This window comes from Pseudophryne corroboree, chromosome 2, assembly GCF_028390025.1.
Source record: "Pseudophryne corroboree isolate aPseCor3 chromosome 2, aPseCor3.hap2, whole genome shotgun sequence".
Taxonomy (NCBI): domain Eukaryota; kingdom Metazoa; phylum Chordata; class Amphibia; order Anura; family Myobatrachidae; genus Pseudophryne; species Pseudophryne corroboree.
The window spans coordinates 905,273,662-905,296,245 of record NC_086445.1 but is presented as its reverse complement, the minus strand read 5'-3'; the positions used below and the strand labels follow the sequence as shown (position 1 = coordinate 905,296,245).

Sequence of the window (22,584 nt, the reverse complement as noted above, 5' to 3'; positions counted from 1 at the left end):
CACTTTTTTTCTGTGCTCAGGTTCTAGCAAAGTTTTCCTTCGCACTGATGGCGGCAAGAAGATTGGCAGGAAGGGGGCGTTTCTGGGTATAAACTGACCGTTTTCAGGGAGTGTCTGAAAAAACGCAGGCGTGTCTGAAAAAACGCAGGCGTGGCTGGGCGTTCGCTGGGTGGGTGTATGACGTCAAATCCGGATACGAATAGGCTGAAGTGATCGCAAGCGCTGAGTAGGTTCAGAGCTACTCTGAAACTGCACAAACTGTTTTTGTAGAGCTCGGCTGCACAAGCGTTCGCACTTCTGCTAAGCTAAAATACACTCCCCAGTGGGCGGCGGCATAGCGTTTGCACGGCTACTAAAAACTGCTAGCGAGCGATCAAATCGGAATGACCCCTTATACTGTTCCTAATTTGATTCACAGTTTTTATTATTGAAATATGCAGTATCGAAAAAGTACACACTATGGCTCTCATTCCGAGTTGATCGCTCGCTAGCTGCTTTTAGCAGCAGTGCAAACGCTAAGCCGCCACCCTCTGGGAGTGTATTTTAGCTTAGCAGAAGTGCGAAGGAAAGGATCGCAGCTCTGCTACAAAAAAAGATTGTGCAGTTTCTGAGTAGCTGCAGACCTACTCCTAGCTAGCGATCACTGCAGACTATTTAGTTCCTGTTTTGACGTCACAAACACGCCCTGCGTTCGGCCAGCCACGCCTACGTTTTTCCAGCCACTCCTGCGTTTTTAGCAGGCACGCTTGCGTTTTTTCACACACTCCCCGAAAACGGTCAGTTACCATCCAGAAACACCCACTTTCTGTCAATCACTCCGAGGTCAGCAGTGCGACTGAAAAGCGTCGCTAGAGCTTGTGTAAAACTACATCGGCTTTAGTGAAAGTACGCCGCGCGCGCAGTGCGCACCATACGCATGCGCAGAATTGCCGCTTTTTTACCTGATCGCTGCGCTGCGAACGAAATCAGCTAGCGATCAACCCGGAATGAGGGCCTATATTTTCTTTATGTTTTATTTTATAAACCTTAAATCATATGGTGGTAATATGACCAAAGACATCCTGATTAAGTTAAGTTGGGCCTACTCATTATTATTTGTATTGCACTAAGAGGTGTCACAATCTCCTATATAATAGCCTTGTGATTCTGTGCCTGGCCCTCTAACGCTGGGCGGAGTCACAGTCACAGATCTGGGTGGCTGGATGCAGACTAGGAACAGTCCCCTCCCTCGGTCTCCCATCCCCGCCCAGTTCCCTACCCATCTCCGCCCAGACCCTCTTTCCCTCCTCCCTGTACACTCCCTGCACCCTTGTGACACTGCAGCCGGTGAGTCTTGCGGCTGCCGCACACTCCGGAGGTGAATTCTGTGGACGACCTCTGACTGGCGCACCCGCCCCCCCTTCCACCCGCGGCACCCACAGCCTTCACAACCTGCAGCACCCCCCGCCCCTCCTCCAACCGCGGCACTCCCGCCCCCTCCCCCACCCATAGCACCCACATCTGCAGCACCCCCCACCCGCGGCACTCCCGCCCCTCCCCCACCTGCGGCACTCCCGCCCACTCTCCCATCCGTTGAACCCACACCTGCAGCACCCACCGCCCCTCCCCCACCCGCGGCACTCCCGTCCCCTCCCCCACCCATAGCACCCACATCTGCAGCACCCCCCACCACTCCCCCACCCGCGGCACTCCCGCCCCTCCCCCACCCGCGGCACCCACACCTGCAGCACCCACCGCCCCTCCCCGACCTGCGGCACTCCCGCCCCTCCCCCACCCGTTGCACCCACTCCTGCAGCACCCCCTGCCTCCTCCCCCACCCGCGGCACCCACAGCACCCACCACATCTGTCCCCCACCCACGGTACACGCCCCTCCCCCACCCGCGCCACTCCCGCTTCCTCCCCCACCCGTAGCACCCACAAACCGCGGTGCACTCCCCCACCTCCCCCTCCACCCCACCCGCGGCACCCACAGTATCCACCACATCCGCCCCCCACCCGCGGCACTCCCGCCCCCTCCCTCACCCGTAGCACCCACACCGGCAGGACCCCTGCCCCTCCCCCACCCGTGGCACTCCTGCCCCTCCCCCACCCACCGCATCCGTCCCCCACCACGCCACACACTCCTCCCCCACCCGCAGCACTCCCACCCCCTCCCCCACCCGTATCACCCACAACCCGCAAAACCCCTGCCCCTCCCCCACCTGCAGCACCCCCGCACCTACCCCACCTCCATACCCACCTCTCACCCCTACACCCACCCACCCCTCCCCCATCCGCGGCACCCCTGCACCTCCCCCCCCCACCTCCCCCACCCACAGCATCCACCACATCTGCCCCCCATTCACGGCACACGCCCCTCCCCCGCACGCTGCACTCCCTCCCCCACCCCACCCCCATACCCACCTCTCCCCACCGCTACACCCCCGCACCCTCCACCCCACCTGCGGCACCCACAGCATCCACCACATTCACCCCCCACCCGTGGCACATGCCCCTCCCCCACCCGTAGCACCCACCACCCCTCCCCCACCCGCGGCACCCCTATACCCACCTCTCCCCCCCTTTACACCCCCGCACCCTCCACCCCACCCACCCCTCCCCTCCCCCACCCGCGGCACCAACAGCATCCACCACATCCGCCCCACACCCGCGGCACACGCCCCCCTCCCACCCACAGCATCCACCACATCCCCCTCCCACCCCACGGCACTCCCGCACCCTCCCCCACCCGTAGCACCCACACCCGCAGCACCACCTGCCCACTCCCCTGCATTCCTGAATCTGATATCTACCAGCCTGCGTATGTTAAAAGGCGTGCAGGGGTTAACGGGGCGTAGCCCCTAACGACGGTGTGAAGAGCGCCCGTAGGGCGCGATGAATCACCTAGTTTTCTATATTTGTAATCTCCCATTTTAGGTGCTCTTAACACTTCATTTACTTTAAAGAATATTATACCTCCCAACATGACCCTTACCAGGAGGGACAAAATTCTCTATTCCAAGCTTTGGGTGTAGTACGGGTGACCGGCGGACTCCTGACCGCCGGTCACCTTACCGACGCCGGGATCCCGGCAGCATACCGACGCCGGGATCCCGGCGGGGAGGGGCGAGTGCAGCAAGCCCCTTGCGGGCTCGCTGCGCTCGCCACGCTGCGGGCTCGGTGGCGACCTGCGGTCGCCACGGGTTCTATTCCCACTCTATGGGTGTCGTGGACACCCACGAGTGGAAATAGTCCCTGTTGGTCGGCATGCCGACCATCAGGATAGTGAGCCGTCGGGCTCACGGAGGAGGTCATGTGACTGTCGGTCAGCCGACCGGCGGTCACATGACTGCCACCCCCTGGCTTTACCTCTTAATTTATGATTGACATTACCTGTGTAGAACTAGTTAATCGAGGAGAAAGGTGTTTCAGCACAGGTGATGGCAATCTTAAATTAAGAGGGAAGTCCAGGAGCAGAGCATTCTGTCCCTCCTGGAGGGGGTCATGTTGGGAGGTATGGAATATATATATATAGTGGCAATATCATAAAAGATGGCTTTGATGAACAGGCTATTCAGTGTGTGGCTGCAGGGATCTCCCTACACAAGGAATAAAATGGAGGTGTGTCGACACCTAGAGGCTGCCCTTTGCACAGAGCCCAAGTGAGGCTGCTGGTGGACACAGACAGTCCAAGTGGGGCTGCAGTCAGAGTGAAACAGGCCAGGTGGCTAGGTTAGATGGAAGATACAGGGAGATATGGCCCTACTGAGCCCGGATCTCAACATCAACAAGTCTGTCTTGGATTACATGAAGAGACAGACGGATTTGAGCAAGCCTACATCCACAGAAGATCTGTGGTTAGTACTTCAAGATGTATGGAACAATCTCCCTGCCGAGTTCCTTCAAAAAGTGTGTGCAAGTGTACCTAGAAGAATGGATGACTTTTTGAAGGTAAAGGGTGGTCACACCAAATATTGATATGATTTAGATTTCGCTTCTGTTCATTCACTGTACATAATTGCAAATTATTAATTGAGTGTTAACTATTAACACTTTATTTTTGAAGGCATTCTTACGTTGCAGTATATATATATATATATATATATATATATATATATATATATATAAACACAGTAGTATCTTTATCTAGTGCCAACCTAGAAGCGGCACCACGGGAGAGATCTTTGTTGGGAGACCTCAAAAGCATACAATAATAAACACAAATTCCCAAGTGACAGTCAGAGAATCACAACCTAGTCTGTAAAGATACTCCCTGTCGAGCTCGCACCTTGCAAAAGGTGAGGGGATATCTAGATTCCGCCTTACAAACGTGTTGGCTGTGTACTCTTTTAGTTGCATTTTATTGACACAATTTTATACTTTGAACTGTGTATACGTTATTAAAAATAAGATTTTAAACCTACCGGTAAATCTATTTCTCCTAGTCCGTAGAGGATGCTGGGGACTCCGTAAGGACCATGGGGTATAGACGGGCTCCGCAGGAGATAGGGCACCTAAAAAGAACTTTGACTATGGGTGTGCACTGGCTCCTCCCTCTATGCCCCTCCTCCAGACCTCAGTTAGAGAACTGTGCCCAGAGGAGATGGACACTACAAGGCAGGATTTAGAAATCCAAGGGCAAGATTCATACCAGCCCACACCAAGCATACCACGTAACCTGGATCATACAAAACAAGTTAACCGTATGAACAATAACAGCAACGGTCCAAGACCGATGTCAACTGTAACATAACCCTTATTTAAGCAACAACTATATACAAGTCTTGCAGAGTTTCCGCACTGGGACGGGCGCCCAGCATCCTCTACGGACTAGGAGAAATAGATTTACCGGTAGGTTTAAAATCTTATTTTCTCTTACGTCCTAGAGGATGCTGGGGACTCCGTAAGGACCATGGGGTTTATACCAAAGCATCCAATCGGGCGGGAGAGTGCGTATGACTCTGCAGCACCGACTGAGCAAACGCTAGGTCCTCATCAGCCAGGGTATCAAACTTGTAGAATTTAGCAAAAGCGTTTGACCCCGACCAAGTCGCCGCTCGGCAAAGTTGTAATGCCAAGACGCCTCGGGCAGCCGCCCAAGAAGAGCCCACCTTCCTAGTGGAATGGGCCTTAACCGAATTTGGTACCGGCAATCCAGCCGTAGAATGAGCCTGCTGAATCGTATTACAGATCCAGCGAGCAATAGTCTGCTTCGAAGCAGGTGCGCCAATCTTATTGGCAGCATACAGGACAAACAGAGCCTCTGTTTTCCTAATTCTAACCGTCCTGGCTACATAAATCTTTAAGGCCCTGACTACGTCCAGGGATCTGGAATCCTCCAGGTCACTTGTAGCCACAGGCACCACAATAGGTTGATTCACATGGAATGAAGAAACCACCTTAGGCAAAAATTGCGGACGTGTCCTCAATTCAGCTCGGTCCATATGAAAAATCAAGTAGGGGCTTTTGTGTGACAAAGCCGCCAATTCTGACACTCGCCTTGCCGATGCCAAGGCCAACAACATGACCACCTTCCAAGAAAGAAATTTCAACTCAACCTTGTTAAGCGGTTCAAACCAGTGTGATTTTAGGAACTGCAACACCACGTTGAGGTCCCACGGTGCCACTGGAGGCACAAAAGGAGGCTGGATGTGCAGCACTCCCTTTACAAACGTCTGGACTTCTGGAAGAGAAGCCAACTCCTTCTGAAAGAAAATCGAGAGGGCCGAAATCTGTACCTTAACCGAGCCTAATTTCAGGCCCATATCCACTCCTGTCTGTAGGAAGTGGAGAAAACGACCCAGATGAAAATCTTCCGTAGGTGCATTCTTGGTTTCACACCAAGACACATACTTTCGCCAGATACGGTGATAATGCTTAACCGTCACCTCCTTCCTAGCCTTTATTAAAGTAGGGATGACCTCTTCCGGAATCCCCTTTTTCGCTAGGATTCGGCGTTCAACCGCCATGCCATCAAACGTAACCGCTGTAAGTCTTGAAATACACAGGGCCCCTGTTGCAACAGGTCTTCCCTCAGAGGAAGAGGCCAGGGATCTCCTTTGAGCATCTCTTGTAGATCTGAGTACCAGGCCCTTCGAGGCCAGTCTGGGACAACGAGTATCGTCTGTACTCTTCTTTGCCTTATGATCCTCAACACTTTTGTGAGAGGAAGAGGAGAAAACACGTAGACCGATTTGAACACCCACGGTGTTATTAGAGCGTCTACAGCCACTGCCTGAGGGTCCCGAGACCTGGCACAATACCTCCGAAGTTTTTTGTTGAGGCATGACGCCATCATGTCTATTTGAGGAGTTCCCCAAAGACGTGTTATGTCTGCAAAGACTTCTTGATGAAGTCCCCACTCTCCTGGATGGAGATCGTGTCTGCTGAGGAAGTCTGCTTCCCAGTTGTCCACTCCCGGAATGAAGACAGCCGACAGAGCGCTTACATGATTTTCCGCCCAGCGAAGAATCCTGGTGGCTTCCGCCATCGCGACTCTGCTTCTTGTCCCGCCTTGGCGGTTCACATGAGCCACTGCTGTGACATTGTCTGATTGAATCAGAACCGGTAGGTTTCGAAGAGGACTCTCCACTTGTCGAAGGCCGTTGTAAATGGCCCTGAGTTCCAACACATTGATGTGTAGACAGGACTCCTGGTCTGACCAAAGTCCCTGAAATTTTTTTCCTTGTGTGACCGCTCCCCATCCTCGGAGGCTCGCGTCCGTGGTAACCAGGATCCAATCCTGAATTCCGAACCTGCGACCCTCCAGCAGGTGAGCACTTTGCAACCACCACAGGAGAGACACTCTGGCTCCTGGGGACAGAGTTATTTTCCGATGTAAGTGCAGATGGGACCCGGACCACTTGTCCAGAAGGTCCCATTGAAAAGTCCTTGCATGGAACCTTCCGAAGGGAATGGCCTCGTAGGCCGCCACCATTTTTCCCAGAACTCGAGTGCATTGGTGAACTGACACCCTTTTCGGTTTTAGCAGGTCTCTGACCATGTTCTGGATGTCCTGGGCTTTCTCTATTGGGAGGAAGACCTTCATTTGTTCCGTATCCAGTATCATACCTAGGAACGGTAGTCGAGTTGTCGGAATCAACTGTGACTTCGGTAGATTTAGAATCCAACCGTGTTGCTTGAGCACTCTCAGAGAGAGCGTCACACTGCTCAGCAATTTCTCTCTTGATCTCGCTTTTATCAGGAGATCGTCCAAGTATGGGATAATTGTGACTCCATGCCTGCGCAGGACCACCATCATTTCCGCCATTATCTTGGTGAAAATCCTCGGCCCGTGGAAAGTCCAAACGGCAACGTCTGAAATTGGTAATGACAATCCTGTACAGCGAATCTCAGGTATTCCTGATGGGGGGCATATATGGGGACATGAAGGTACGCATCCTTTATGTCCAGAGACACCATAAACTCCCCCTCCTCCATGTTGGCTATTATCGCTCTGAGTGATTCCATTTTGAATTTGAATCTTTTTAATGTACAGGTTTAGGGATTTCAGATTCAAAATAGGTCTGACCGAACCGTCCGGTTTCGGGACCACAAAATAAGAATTTACTCACCGGTAATTCTATTTCTCGTAGTCCGTAGTGGATGCTGGGAACTCCATAAGGACCATGGGGAATAGCGGGCTCCGAAGGAGGCTGGGCACTCTAGAAAGATTTATGACTACCTGGTATGCACTGGCTCCTCCCACTATGACCCTCCTCCAAGCCTCAGTTAGGACACTGTGCCCGGACGAGCTGACATAATAAGGAAGGATTTAGAATCCCGGGTAAGACTCTTACCAGCCACACCAATCACACCGTACAACTCGTGATACTATATCCAGTTTGACAGTATGAAAAACAACTGAGCCTCTCAACAGATGGCTCAACAATAACCCTTTAGTTAACAATAACTATTTACAAGTATTGCAGACAATCCGCACTTGGGATGGGCGCCCAGCATCCACTACGGACTACGAGAAATAGAAGTACCGGTGAGTAAATTCTTATTTTCTCTGACGTCCTAGTGGATGCTGGGAACTCCGTAAGGACCATGGGGATTATACCAAAGCTCCCAAACGGGCGGGAGAGTGCGGATGACTCTGTAGCACCGAATGAGAGAACTCCAGGTCCTCCTCAGCCAGGGTATCAAATTTGTAGAATTTTGCAAACGTGTTTGCCCCTGACCAAGTAGCTGCTCGGCAAAGTTGTAAAGCCGAGACCCCTCGGGCAGCCGCACAAGATGAGCCCACCTTCCTTGTGGAATGGGCATTTACAGATTTTGGCTGTGGTATGCCTGCCACAGAATGTGCAAGCTGAATTGTACTACAAATCCAGCGAGCAATAGACTGCTTAGAAGCAGGAGCACCCAGCTTGTTGGGTGCATACAGGATAAACAGCGAGTCAGATTTTCTGACTCCAGCCGTCCTGGAAACATATATTTTCAGGGCCCTGACAACGTCTAGCAACTTGGAGTCCTCCAATTCACTAGTAGCCGCCGGCACCACAATAGGCTGGTTCAGGTGAAACGCTGACACCACCTTAGGGAGAAATTGGGGACGAGTCCTCAACTCTGCCCTATCCATATGGAAAATCAGATAAGGGCTTTTACATGATAAAGCCGCCAATTCTGACACTCGCCTGGCTGAAGCCAAGGCTAATAACATGACCACTTTCCACGTGAGATATTTCAGATCCACGGTTTTTAGTGGCTCAAACCAATGTGATTTTAAGAAACTCAACATCACGTTGAGATCCCAAGGTGCCACAGGAGGTACAAACAGGGGCTGAATATGCAGCACTCCTTTCACAAATGTCTGAACTTCAGGTACTGAAGCTAGTTCTTTTTGAAAGAAAATCGTCAGAGCCGAGATCTGTACTTTAATGGAGCCTAGTTTTAGGCCCATATCCACTCCTGCTTGCAGGAAATGCAGAAATCGACCTAGTTGAAATTCCTCTGTTGGGGCCTTATTGGCCTCGCACCATGCAACATATTTCCGCCATATGCGGTGATAATTCGTTGCCGTAACATCTTTCCTGGCCTTAATAAGCGTAGGAATGACTTCTTCCGGAATACCCTTTTCCTTTAGGATCCGGTGTTCAACCGCCATGCCGTCAAACGCAGCCGCGGTAAGTCTTGGAACCGACAGGGCCCCTGCTGTATCAGGTCCTGTCTGAGCGGTAGAGGCCACGGGTCCTCTGAGAGCATCTCTTGAAGTTCCGGGTACCACGCTCGTCTTGGCCAATCCGGAACCACGAGAATTGTGTTTACTCCTCGCTTTCTTATTATTCTCAATACCTTTGGAATGAGAGGCAGAGGAGGGAACACATAAACCGACTGGTACACCCACGGTGTCACTAGAGCATCCACAGCTATCGCCTGAGGGTCCCTTGACCTGGCGCAATATCTTTTTAACTTTTTGTTGAGACGGGACGCCATCATGTCCACCTGTGGTTTTTCCCAACGGTTTACCAGCATCTGGAAGACTTCTGGGTGAAGTCCCCACTCTCCCGGGTGGAGGTCGTGTCTGCTGAGGAAGTCTGCTTCCCAGTTGTCCACTCCCGGAATGAACACTGCTGACAGTGCTAGTACATGATTCTCCGCCCATCTGAGAATTCTTGTGGCTTCTGCCATCGCCATCCTGCTTCTTGTGCCGCCCTGTCGATTTACATGGGCGACTGCCGTGATGTTGTCTGACTGGATCAGCACCGGCTGGTGTAGGAGCAGGGATCTTGCTTGACTTAGGGCATTGTAGATGGCCCTTAGTTCCAGAATATTTATGTGAAGGGAAGTCTCCTGACTCGACCATAGTCCTTGGAAGTTTCTTCCCTGTATGACTGCCCCCCAGCCTCGAAGGCTGGCATCCGTGGTCACCAGGACCCAGTCCTGTATGCCGAACCTGCGGCCCTCTAGAAGATGGGCACTCTGCAGCCACCACAGTAGAGACACCCTGGTTCTTGGAGACAGGGTTATTAAGCGATGCATCTGAAGATGCGATCCGGACCACTGGTCCAACAGGTCCCACTGAAAGATTCTGGCATGGAACCTGCCGAAGGGAATTGCTTCGTAAGAAGCCACCATCTTTCCCAGGACCCGTGTGCAGCGATGCACTGATACCTGTTTTGGTTTCAGGAGGTCTCTGACTAGAGATGACAACTCCCTGGCTTTCTCCTCCGGGAGAAACACTTTTTTCTGGACTGTATCCAGAATCATACCCAGGAACAGTAGCCGTGTCGTCGGAACCGGGTGGTCTTCTGTTTGCCGGCGGTCGGGCTCCCGGCGCTCAGTATACCGGCGCCGGGAGCCCGACAGCCGGCATACCGACAATTATTTTCCCTCGTGGGGGTCCACGACCCCCATAGAGGGAGAATAAAATAGTGTGGCGCGCGTAGCGCGCCACCGTGCCCGTAGCGTGGCGAGCGCAGCGAGCCCGCAAGGGGCTCATTTGCGCTCGCCAAGCTGTCGGTAAGCCGGCGGTCGGGCTCCCGGCGCCGGGATGCTGGTCGCCGGGAGCCCGACCGCCGGCCTGCCGTAGTGAACCCGTCGGAACCAGCTGTGACTTTGGGATATTCAGAATCCAGCCGTGCTGGTGCAGCACCTCCTGAGATAGTGCTACTCCCACCAACAACTGTTCCTTGGACCTCGCTTTTATTAGGAGATCGTCCAAGTACGGGATAATTAAAACTCCCTTTTTTCGAAGGAGTATCATCATTTCCGCCATAACCTTGGTAAATACCCTCGGTGCCGTGGACAGGCCAAACGGCAGCGTCTGGAATTGGTAATGGCAATCCTGTACCACAAATCTGAGGTACTCCTGGTGAGGATGGTAAATGGGGACATGCAAGTAAGCATCCTTGATGTCCAGGGATACCATGTAATCCCCCTCGTCCAGGCTTGCAATAACCGCCCTGAGCGATTCCATCTTGAACTTGAATTTTTTTTATGTACGTGTTCAAGGATTTTAAATTTAAAATGGGTCTCACCGAACCGTCCGGTTTCAGTACCACAAATAGTGTGGAATAATAACCCCGGCCTTGTTGAAGTAGGGGTACCTTGATTATCACCTGCTGGGAATACAGCTTGTGAATTGCCGCTAGCACCGCCTCCCTGTCTGAGGGAGCAATCGGCAAGGCAGATTTTAGGAACCGGTGGGGTGGGGACGCCTCGAATTCCAGTTTGTACCCCTGAGATACTATTTGCAGGATCCAGGGATCCACCTGTGAGCGAGCCCACTGATCGCTGAAATTCTTGAGGCGACCCCCCACCGCACCTGGCTCCGCCTGTGGAGCCCCACCGTCATGCGGCGGACTTGGAAGAAGAAGCGGGGGAGGATTTTTGCTCCTGGGAACCTGCTGTTTGTTGCAGCCTTTTTCCCCTACCTCTGCCTCTGGACAGAAAGGACCCGCCTTTTCCACGCCTGTTTTTCTGGGTCCGAAAGGACTGAACCTGATAAAACGGCGCCTTCTTAGGCTGTGAGGGGACATGGCGTAAAAATGCTGACTTCCCAGACGTTGCTGTGGAAACTAGGTCCGAGAGACCATCCCCAAATAATTCCTCACCCTTATATGGCAACACTTCCATGTGCTTTTTAGAATCTGCATCTCCTGTCCACTGGCGAGTCCATAAGCCTCTCCTAGCAGAAATGGACAATGCACTTACTTTAGATGCCAGTCGGCAGATTTCCCTCTGTGCATCTCTCATATATAAGACTGAGTCTTTTATATGGTCTATGGTTAACAGGATCGTGTCTCTGTCTAATGTGTCAATATTTTCTGACAGTTTATCTGACCACGCAGCGGCAGCACTGCACATCCAGGCTGACGCAATAGCTGGCCTAAGTATAATGCCTGAGTGTGTATATACAGACTTCAGGATCGCCTCCTGCTTTCTATCAGCAGGTTCCTTGAGGGCTGCCGTATCCGGAGACGGTAGTGCCACCTTTTTAGACAAACGTGTGAGCGCTTTGTCCACCCTGGGGGGTGTTTCCCAACGTGACCTATCCTCTGGCGGGAAAGGGAACGCCATTAGTACCTTCTTAGGAATTACCAATTTTTTATCCGGGAAAGCCCACGCTTCTTCACACACTTCATTTAATTCATCTGATGGGGGAAAAACTACAGGTAGTTTTTTCTCTCCAAACATAATACCCTTTTTAGTGGTACCTGTAGTTATATCAGAAATGTGTAACACCTCTTTCATTGCCTCAATCATGCAGTGAATGGCCTTAGTGGGCATCAGGTTAGACTCATCGTCGTCGACACTGGTGTCAGTATCAGTGTCGACATCTGGGTCTGCTTGCGGTAGCGGGCGTTTTAGAGCCCCTGACGACCCATGCGACGCCTGGGCAGGCACGAGCTGAGAAGTCGGCTGTCCCACATTTGGCATGTCGTCAATTTTCTTATGTAAGGAGTCTATACATGCACTCATTACTTTCCATAAGCTCATCCACTCAGGTGTCTGCCCCGCAGGGGGTGACATCCCTTCTAAAGGCATCTGCTCCGCCTCCACATCATTATCCTCATCAAACATGTCGACACAGCCGTACCGACACACCGCACACACACAAGGAATGCTCCGAATGAGGACAGGACCCACAAAAGCCCTTTGGGGGGACAGAGTGAGAGTATGCCAGCACACACCAGAGCGCTATATAATGCAGGGACTAACTGAGTTATGTCCCCTATAGCTGCTTTTTCTATATATTATATACTGCGCCTACATTTAGTGCCCCCCCTCTCTGTTTTTATCCTGTTCTGTAGTGTAGACTGCAGGGGAGAGCCAGGGAGCTTCCTTCCAGCGGATCTGTGAAGGAGAAATGGCGCCAGTGTTCTGTGAGAGATAGCTCCGCCCCTTTTCCGCGGACTATTCTCCCGCTTTTTTCCATATTCTGGCAGGGGTATTTTCCACATATATAGCCTCTGGGACTATATATTGTGGAATTTTTGCCAGCCAAGGTGTTATTATTGCTTCTCAGGGCGCCCCCCCCCCAGCGCCCTGCACCCTCAGTGACCGGAGTATGAAGTGTGTATGAGGATCAATGGCGCACAGCTGCAGTGCTGTGCGCTACCTTGGTGAAGACTGATGTCTTCTGCCGCCGTTTTTCCGGACCTCTTCTTGCTTCTGGCTCTGTAAGGGGGACGGCGGCGCGGCTCCGGGACCGAACACCAAGGACTGGGCCTGCGGTCGATCCCTCTGGAGCTAATGGTGTCCAGTAGCCTAAGAAGCCCAATCCGGCTGCAAGCAGGCGAGTTCGCTTCTTCTCCCCTTAGTCCCTCGCTGCAGTGAGCCTGTTGCCAGCAGGTCTCACTGAAAATAAAAAACCTAAATCTATACTTTCTTTCTAAGGGCTCAGGAGAGCCCCTAGTGTGCATCCAACCTCGGCCGGGCACAAAATCTAACTGAGGCTTGGAGGAGGGTCATAGTGGGAGGAGCCAGTGCACACCAGGTAGTCATAAATCTTTCTAGAGTGCCCAGCCTCCTTCGGAGCCCGCTATTCCCCATGGTCCTTACGGAGTTCCCAGCATCCACTAGGACGTCAGAGAAATAGGGTTGAGTAGTAACCTTTTCCCTGCTGGTGCAGGGGAACCTTGATTATCACTTGCTGTATACACAGCGTTTGAATTGCAGCTAACACTACATCCCTTTCCAATGTGGAAGCTGGTAGGGCCGATTTGAAAAATCGGCGCGGGGGCACCTCCTCGAATTCCAGTTTGTAACCCTGGGAAACTATTTCCAACACCCAGGGATTCAGGTCTGATCTGACCCAGGCCTTACTGAAAAGTCGAAGACGTGCCCCCACCGGTGCGGACTCCCTCAGGGGAGCCCCAGCGTCATGCTGTGGGTTTTGGAGCAGCCGGGAAGGACTTTTGTTCCTGGGCACCTGCCGAAGTAGGTGCTCTTTTGCCTCTGCCCTTACCTCTGGCAAGGAAAGAGGATCCCCGACCTCTTCTGGACTTGTGCGACCAAAAGGACTGCATCTGATAGGGTGGTACTTTCTTTTGCTGTTGGGGAATATATGGTAAAAAATTTGATTTACCTGCTGTAGCTGTGGAAACCAGGTCCGTCAGCCCATCCCCAAACAATACATCTCCCTTATAGGGTAGTACTTCCATATGTTTTTTGGAATCCGCATCACCCGTCCATTGGCGAGTCCATAAGGGTCTTCTCGCCGAGATAGACATGGCACTGGCCCTAGAAGCTAGCAATCCAATGTCCCTTTGAGCATCCCTCATAAATAAGACTGCGTCTTTTATATGGGCTAGAGTTAAGAATATATTATCCTTATCCATATTATCAAAGTGATCTGTCAGCTCATCTGTCCAAGCTGCAATTGCGCTACACACCCATGCCGACGCAATTGTCGGTCTTAGCACAGCACCCGTATGAGAATAAATACACTTTAAGGTAGTTTCTTGCCTGCGATCTGCAGGGTCCTTAAGGGCCGCTGTGTCAGGAGACGGTAGCGCCACTTTCTTGGACAAGCGCGTCAGCGCCTTGTCCACAGTGGGGGGTGATTCCCAAATCTCCCTGTCCTGTTTAGGGAAGGGGTATGCCATATAAATTCTTTTGGGGATCTGCGGTCTCTTTTCCGGAGTCTCCCAAGCTTTTCCAAAGAAATCATTTAATTCATGAGATGTGGGAAAATTAATAATCTGTTTCTTTCCCTTAAACATGTGTACCCTTGTATCGGGGACCGAGGGTTCATCCTCAATATGCAACACATCCCTTATTGCCACAATCATACACTGAATGGTTTTAGTCACCCTAGGGTGCAATTTTACTTCGTCATAGTCGACACTGGAATCAGAATCCATGTCGGTAGTAGTGTCTTGTGTTAAGGGACGCTTTTGAGACCCCGACGGGCCCTGTGAGTCGGTCCAATCCGAGGATTGACCCCCTGATGTCCCCCCTAATTCAGCCTTATCAAGCCTTTTATGTAAAGATGCCACACTTGCATTCAACATATGCCACATGTCCATCCAATCCTGAGTCGGCACAACCGACGGGGACACACCACTCATTTGCTCCACCTCCTCCTTGGAGAAGCCTTCTGCCTCAGACATGTCGACACACACGTACCGACACCCCACACACAGGGATTAACCTATAAGGAGACAAAACCCCAACCAGGCCCTTAGGAGAGACAGAGAGAGAGTATGCCAGCACACACCCAGCGCTTAAAAACACTGGAATATATATGACCAGATAGCGCTTTTTATATATATAACCTCAATTCCCACTCACTGCGTCGCCAAAGTGCCCCCCTCCTCTTTTTTCCAGCCTGTGAAGTTCAGCAGGGGAGAGATCAGGGAGCCAGCGTATCTCATGCAGTTTCTGTAGATAAAATGGCGCTGGTTAGTGCTGAGGATCAAGCCCCGCCCACCCGACGGCGGGCTTCGGTCCCAGTAATTCTATATAAAAAATGGCGGGGGATTTTAGGATTTACTGTCCCACAGCCTAATCCTGCTTTATATTGCCAAAAAATGAGGAAACTTGCTGCCCAGGGCGCCCCCCCCCCCTGCGCCCTGCACCCTTCAGTGCCTGCTTGTGTGTGTGTACTGGGAGCAATGGCTCGCAGCATACCGCTGCGTGCTTACCTCATGAAGATCTGATGTCTTCTGCCGCCTGATGTCTTCTTTGCCTTCTCATACTCACCTGGCTTCTATCTTCGGCATATGTGAGGAGGACGGCGGCGCGGCTTCGGGACGAACCCCAGGTGAGACCTGTGTTCTGACTCCCTCTGGAGCTAATGGTGTCCAGTAGCCTTAGAAACAGTGCCCAACTTGACAAGCCAGCTCTGCTTCTCTCTCCTCAGTCCCACGATGCAGGGAGCCTGTTGCCAACAGGACTCCCTGAAAATAAAAAACCTAACAAATTCTTCAAAACAGAAAACTCTGGAGAGCTCTCTGCATTGTACCCTTTCTCCTCTGGGCACAGAATCTAACTGAGGTCTGGAGGAGGGGCATAGAAGGAGGAGCCAGTGCACACCCATAGTCAAAGTTCTTTTTAGGTGCCCTATCTCCTGCGGAGCCCGTCTATACCCCATGGTCCTTACGGAGTCCCCAGCATCATCTAGGACGTAAGAGAAATAACTTTTTACTAATTGGCCTGTTGGCCTCTTGTTTGGGTGACTATTTGGTGAGGGGTGTCTGTTACAGGTCCCCAGATTTAAATACCCTCCAGTCTACATTCCGACGAAAATAACGCTGGAAGAACTGTGTAATTACATTCAACTTTAGCGCACTTGGGAATTTGTGTTTATTCATATTATATATATATATATATATATATATATATATATATATATATATATATATATATATATATATATATAGTATACATACAAGGGTGGTTCGGTTGGTAAGGTCAAAGACCTGCTCCTTTTGAACTTGGGCATGCAGTTTTGTCCATCTGTGCCCCAGGCTCCATAACATAGTTTGCAAGCTGACTGGGAAATAAAATTGTTCTGTGTACAATGCTGCATAAAACTATATGCAACATATAAAAGTACAGAATAATAGTAAATATAAATATATATATATATATATATATATAAATATATATATATATATAAATATATATGATCTATGCGGGTTGGGTATACGTGACCGGCAGTCAGCATACCAACGCCAGTATCCCGGCAGCGGAATGCTGGTGGAGGGGGTGAGCACAACATGCCCCTTGTGAGCTCGCTGCGCTCGCCACACAACAGACACCCACGAGTGGGAATAGTCCCTGCTGGTCGGCATGCCGACAATCAGAATTGTGAGTGGGCGGGATTTAGGGGCCGGTATTGTGACCGTCGGTCTCATAACTGCATTAGAGTAAGTATTGCTTACCTTCAGCAAGGAACTCGCAGCTACATGACGAGGCCCGGCTTGGCAGGCATGCTCCCTGCTCACAAGAAGAAAGTTCTATATCATCCCCACTATCTCTGCAAGGAAACAATCAAAGATGAGTTGTTATTCATTTGATTTGACATGTACAGTAACTCAATAACTTAATAGCTCCTGGAAATTACTGGTTGGAAACTTGGGGTGTGGTATGCGCGACCGGCGCTCAGCATACAGACGTGGGTATCCCGGCAGTGGTATGCTGCTGGGGGGAGGGCGCAAGCGCAACAAGCCCCTTGTGGGCTCGGTGAGCTCGCTACGCTGCGGGCTCAGTGGCGACCTGCGGAAGCCACGGGTTCTGTTCCCACTCTATGGGTGTCATGGACACCCACAAGTGGGAATAGTTCCTGTTGGTCGGCATACCGACCGTTGGGATTGTGAGGGTGCGGGATGTAGGGGGAGCTATTGGGACTGCCGGCCTCCTGACTGCCGGTCACATAAATACATCCCCTCTACTACTAGCGTATCTTTATGGAATGACACATGCTAAGCACTACTGAGTCTCACAAAGGGTTAAACTGGTGTCTGCTTTAGCAATTACCTGGGTCATACTGATATAGATTTAGCTGCATGTCTGAAAGGGGATTAAAGGGGGGTACACGCGGAGAGATCCGTGTTTAAAATCTAAGCAATCTGACTAGGTTGCTTAGAGTGTAAGCACGGATCTGTCGTGTGTATGTCCCCCAGCAATAGCGATGCGTGACCCGCGCATCGCTATCGCCGGTGCTAGATTGAGCCTGCGTGCAGGCTCAATCTAGCGGGTCACACACGTCAGCGCTGTGTGAAATGAGCGGTCCCCCCCCCCCCCCCCCCCCCCCCCCTCCCTCGCTCAGCACACATGAACAGGGGGAGAGATGTGTGCAGCGCTGTGTGAAGTGAGCGTCCCCCCCCGTCCCCTCCCCCCTCGCTCAGCACACATCTCTCCCGTCAGTACTGGCCTTAAGAGACCTCCATACTGGGTATTAAGCGGAGTACACATCTACACAATCGTCAGGCCAATCATATCGGCTGACGGTACGATAATTGTATAGGGGTGTATGCAGGAAATTAAGCTGATAAACGACTTTAAACACTCCTGCAAATGGACAAATTGGGAGGTCATATTCTTTGTGCAGTTTAATATTTAAACTGCCTGACCTCCTGATGCATCGAAAAAAACACACACTGTACTATATCTAGCTCAGTGTGTATGGGGGTCACACTGATCAAATAATCAACTCTGGGGATCGGGGCGTTCAGCTGATATGCGGAGTGATTGGCACAGTGTGTACCTAGCTTTACACAGAATAGTCTATTTAAATTACATGAGTCAAAGGTAAGTACTTAGTATTTTAAGTTTTACTTACCCAGGATCTATGCAGTCCTGTATATCAGCCACCCAAGAATGTTTCTGAAGAGAGTCAATTGTTTCTAAAATATATTCTGCACTGTTTTCTACCTAAAAACAAAAAATATAATTTACGTACATTTTTAAATATGTATCACATGACCGTGTAACATGCAAGCTATGTAATACAACATCCTGCAGTAAAACTGAAATTGCAAATCAACAAGTACTCTCGTGATTTGTTTAAACAAGGGTTATTATATCATGTTTCTAATTGAACCGACAGTACCTGACCAATAGTGGATAAGACTAGGAATGGGTGCACAGTCCAGGGCCTTAACTAGGTGTGTGCGGAGGGGGCACCGCACATAGCGCTGCAGGGTAGGGGGCGCTGTTGGCGACACTTGTCAATTATCAGTTTCAACTGCTTTCTCTTGCAGCTTTCCCCCTTTTTGAAGCCCAGCATCTCCTGACCACCGCTGTCTCCTAACCTGACCCCTTCTGTCGCTAATACCTATACAACATTCATGAACTCAACTTGAGATTTCTTTGTTATTCAGTCACACTGTCCTTTATTACATTTCAAGATGCTGACATACCCGGGAGTCAAACCCATTGCCTGTGGCATTGCAGTCAGACAATCTATTCATTGAACTATCTTCCCTTGCATAGAAATACCAAGCCTCAAAATCCTTTGAAACTACATGAAAAACATGAAAGGGTTTCATGACTTCGTATGGATTATCACAAGATTTGAGATAAGCTGTTACACTTTTCCTATCCGGTACGGTTCCACCTTCATTTTGAATTGCACAATTGGGTGGTGTCATTAATATTGCACTAGGAGGCGCTCTTGTCCTTTTTTGTATTTTTAGAGTGGTGGAGCTGGTGTGCATCAAGACAAGGAGCTTGGCCATCCCAGAGGAGTGGAATTTCCTTTGCACTGAAATATTATTTGGACTCTTTTCGTAGATATCTGTGGTGTATACACTGACACAGCGCCAAAATTGTTTTAAATACATGTATATATATTAATACTAACTTTTCCCAGGTAATGAAAAAAGAGACACCAGCACCCACTTTTGGAGATGAAAAACAATTATTTAATCTTTATTAAGATTCCATTGCATATAGACTGACAGCTGCAGCCCGACAGCTGTTTCAACAGGCTTGCAGTGATGCGCTCCGTTCGGTAAACCGCCCAGATAGTATTAATAGGAGTCAGCATGGAGGGGAAGGGGGGCATAGCATTGTTCCACTGTGAGGCAATTAGACATTTAGGGGTCTATTTACTAAGCCTTGGATGGAGATACAGTGGACAGAGATAAAGTACCAGCCAATCAGCTCCTAACTACCATGTCCCAGGCTGGGTTTGAAACATGACAGTTAGGAGCTGATTGGCTGGTACTTTATCTCCTACAACTTTACCTTCATCCAAGGCTTAGTATATAGACCCCTAAGTCGCGTATAGAATTTTACATGTTTAGTAGAAGGCCTAGAGACCTGTGGGGTGGGCCGGGGCAGTAAAGAACACAGCGGGGAAAATGGAATTTGGACACCAGCTATGGATGCAATAAGTTTGTGGACGCAGTCCCATTAAACACAATTTTAGGGCATGACCACATGATCACCAGCATAAGCCAGAAGATACAGGAAAGGTAGAACACAGGTAGGGACTAAATACCAGCAAAAGAATAATTTAAAAGAGTTGTAATCTACCTCTTTTTGGCTGTTATAGAGATCTGTTTGCTGAATGAATCAGGTAGAATCCAGAGATATGGTGTTGGATTTTCCATTAGGCACGGAGGCACCTGCCTAGGGGCGGCACTTGCTGGGGGGGGGCGGCAAGTAACTGACGGGAGTGGGACAACGGGCAGTAAATTGTGGTCCAGGAGCTGGTAGTGGGCTGAGGTTAGGCATCTGAAATGAAGGGGCAGTGACGTGATGGTGGAGGGGGGAGGGGTGGGGGGTGGAGCTGTGACAATAATGTACCCAGGGACAGCCTTACCCCTAACTCCACCCATGCCGAGATAAGGGGATTACAACACCTAGACCAGACAGGCAAGAGTTCACTGTACATGGACAACATCACTGTCTCCTAAACTAGTGTTTGGTGACTGCACTCATCGAGACCTTTAAAAACTTTGGCCGAGATTCAGTGCCCATTGTCCACTGCACTAAATCCTTGCCCTTCCCCATAAAGCACAACGGGCCAAGTTCAGATGTGGTTAGAGGTGCTAGCACAGCTGCAGTGATAGCGATGTATGGTGATGCAGCAGGAGGCGTCTATTACAAGCAGATGTCTCCTGCTGCAGTACTGATCCGACCTGTGTCCTAGGATGCAGCATCGGATCACTGACTTACCATCGGGCAGCTTGCGGAACTCATGGTGCCGCGCAAGCTACAAGTCGCAGAGGCCAGGAAATCTCTGTCTTACGATGGGGATCCCTGGCCTCTTCCCTCCCCCTACATGCAGTGACATGCCCGTTTTCACAAACAAGGTCATCTCTGCCCCCCTCCGCCCTAGATGACAGCAGACTATTAATCACAGGACCCGTTCATGCACTCGCAAAATGGGCCCTGTGCATATGCAAAGTACTGATAATCGTTACTTTGCAGCATGAGGTGCAAGACCAACCGGACCTGGATTAGGATATAAATCATCAAGATATTTTGCTGGGGAAGTCAAAGTGCTGGGACAAGAGCCTGGCAGAGGTCAAACAAAAGAATGGTCTGTGAAGCTTGTACTTTATTACTGAGAGTAAAGGATTGGAACTGTGCAACAAAATGCTACTTGTTCTGCAGAATATGGAAACGGTGACACCCCCCTTTAGTCACAGTATGCAGAGCAAACAATATTGCACCATTTTAATCTGGGGATACAAAATGAACAGAGCAAAGATGGTACTGATGTACTGGAAGACGTTCAAAAGGTAGCAAATAAATACAGGACATCGCAGCCATGATGTGGGCTTCTTTGTATGCACTTGCATCTCCAAGTCTCCAATAGATAATGCTATAGGCTCTGCAGGCAACTCCATATCTTGCTACATCCTTCTGCGCTTTTGGCTGAAACATCAGAGCTAATGACACAATGAAGTCATCAATACTGTACCAAGGCTTCCTAGTGCCATAATGAAGACTGCAAAAATGCGATTTCCAGCAGACTAAAGCTGTGCGGTTATGTTTGGACGGCCAGGCATGAACAATTTGCCAATATGCCCGACTGCATTGATCATTGGTTGGCCACGTCTAGAAGTGTATGAACTGCGCGGCCGACCATCCGATATTTCCCCTGAATTCAGATATTGGGACAATATACTCTGTAAATTATAAGAGAGTATGGCCACTATATTTGATGGGTTTCAGCTTCTCAGATACAGTGCATCCGGAAAGTATTAACTTTTTCCACATTTTGTTATGTTACAGCCTTATTCCAAAATGGAATAAATTCTTCCCCTCAAAATTCTACACACAATACCCCATAAGGACAACGTGAAAACATTTTTTTTTTTTTTTTGCAAATTTATTAAAAATAAAAAACTAAGAAATCACATGCACATAAGTATTCACAGCCTTTGCCATGAAGCTCAAAATTGAGCTCAGGTGCATCCTGTTTCCACTGATCATCCTTGAAATGTTCCTAAAGCTTAAATGGAGTTTACCTGTGGTAAATTCAGTTTATTACACATGATTTGGAAAGGCACACAGCTATCTATAAAAGGTCCAACACTTGACAGTGCATGTCTGAGCACAAACCAAGCATAAAGTCAAAGGAATTGCCTGTAGACCTCCGAGACAGGATTGTCTCAAGGCACATATCTAGGTAAGGGTACAGAAAAAGATCTGCTGCTTTGAAGGTCACAATGAGCACAGTGGCCTCCATCATCCGTAAATGGAAGAAGTTTGAAACCACCAGGACTCTTCCTAGAGCTGACTGGCTGTCTAAATTGAGCGATTGGGGAAGAAGGGCCCTAGTCAGGGAGGTAACCAAGAACCCGATGGTCACTCTGTCAGAGCTAAAGCATTCCTCTGTGGAGAGAGGAGAACCTTCCAGAAGGACAACCATCTCTGCAGCAATCCACCAATCAGGCCTGTATGGTAGAGTGGCCAGACAAAAGCCACTCCTTAGTAAAAAGCACCTGGCAGCCCACCTGGAGTTTGCCAAAATGCAAGAAAAAAAGGCATTTGTTTCCCCCAGCACCCTGAATGATAACCGTAACCAGATATAAATTCCACATGATAATAGAATTCAGAGATCTTCGTTACACATATTTGCGCAAATGTGTGAATAAGCCCCAAAGCCGCATCAAGGCGTCTCTGTATATTTGGGGTCCCTAGCGCTATATCTAGGTGCAGGGTGTGGCACCCCAAAACACCAGCAT

At 50.1% G+C, this 22,584-nt stretch overlaps 1 protein-coding gene across 2 annotated transcripts in view; it reads right to left on the bottom strand.

The window, feature by feature from the left end:
- The window catches only part of SH2B2 (SH2B adaptor protein 2), a 236,713-nt gene that overhangs the window by 65,249 nt on the left and 148,880 nt on the right, over positions 1–22,584 (bottom strand). For both annotated transcript variants that reach the window (XM_063956060.1, XM_063956061.1), the window contains exons 4-5: positions 18,219–18,310; positions 16,819–16,913 (exon numbers count right to left, since the gene is read on the bottom strand). In XM_063956060.1, the coding sequence (XP_063812130.1) occupies positions 16,819–16,913; positions 18,219–18,310 (187 nt within the window). The remainder of the gene's footprint in view (positions 1–16,818; positions 16,914–18,218; positions 18,311–22,584) is intronic.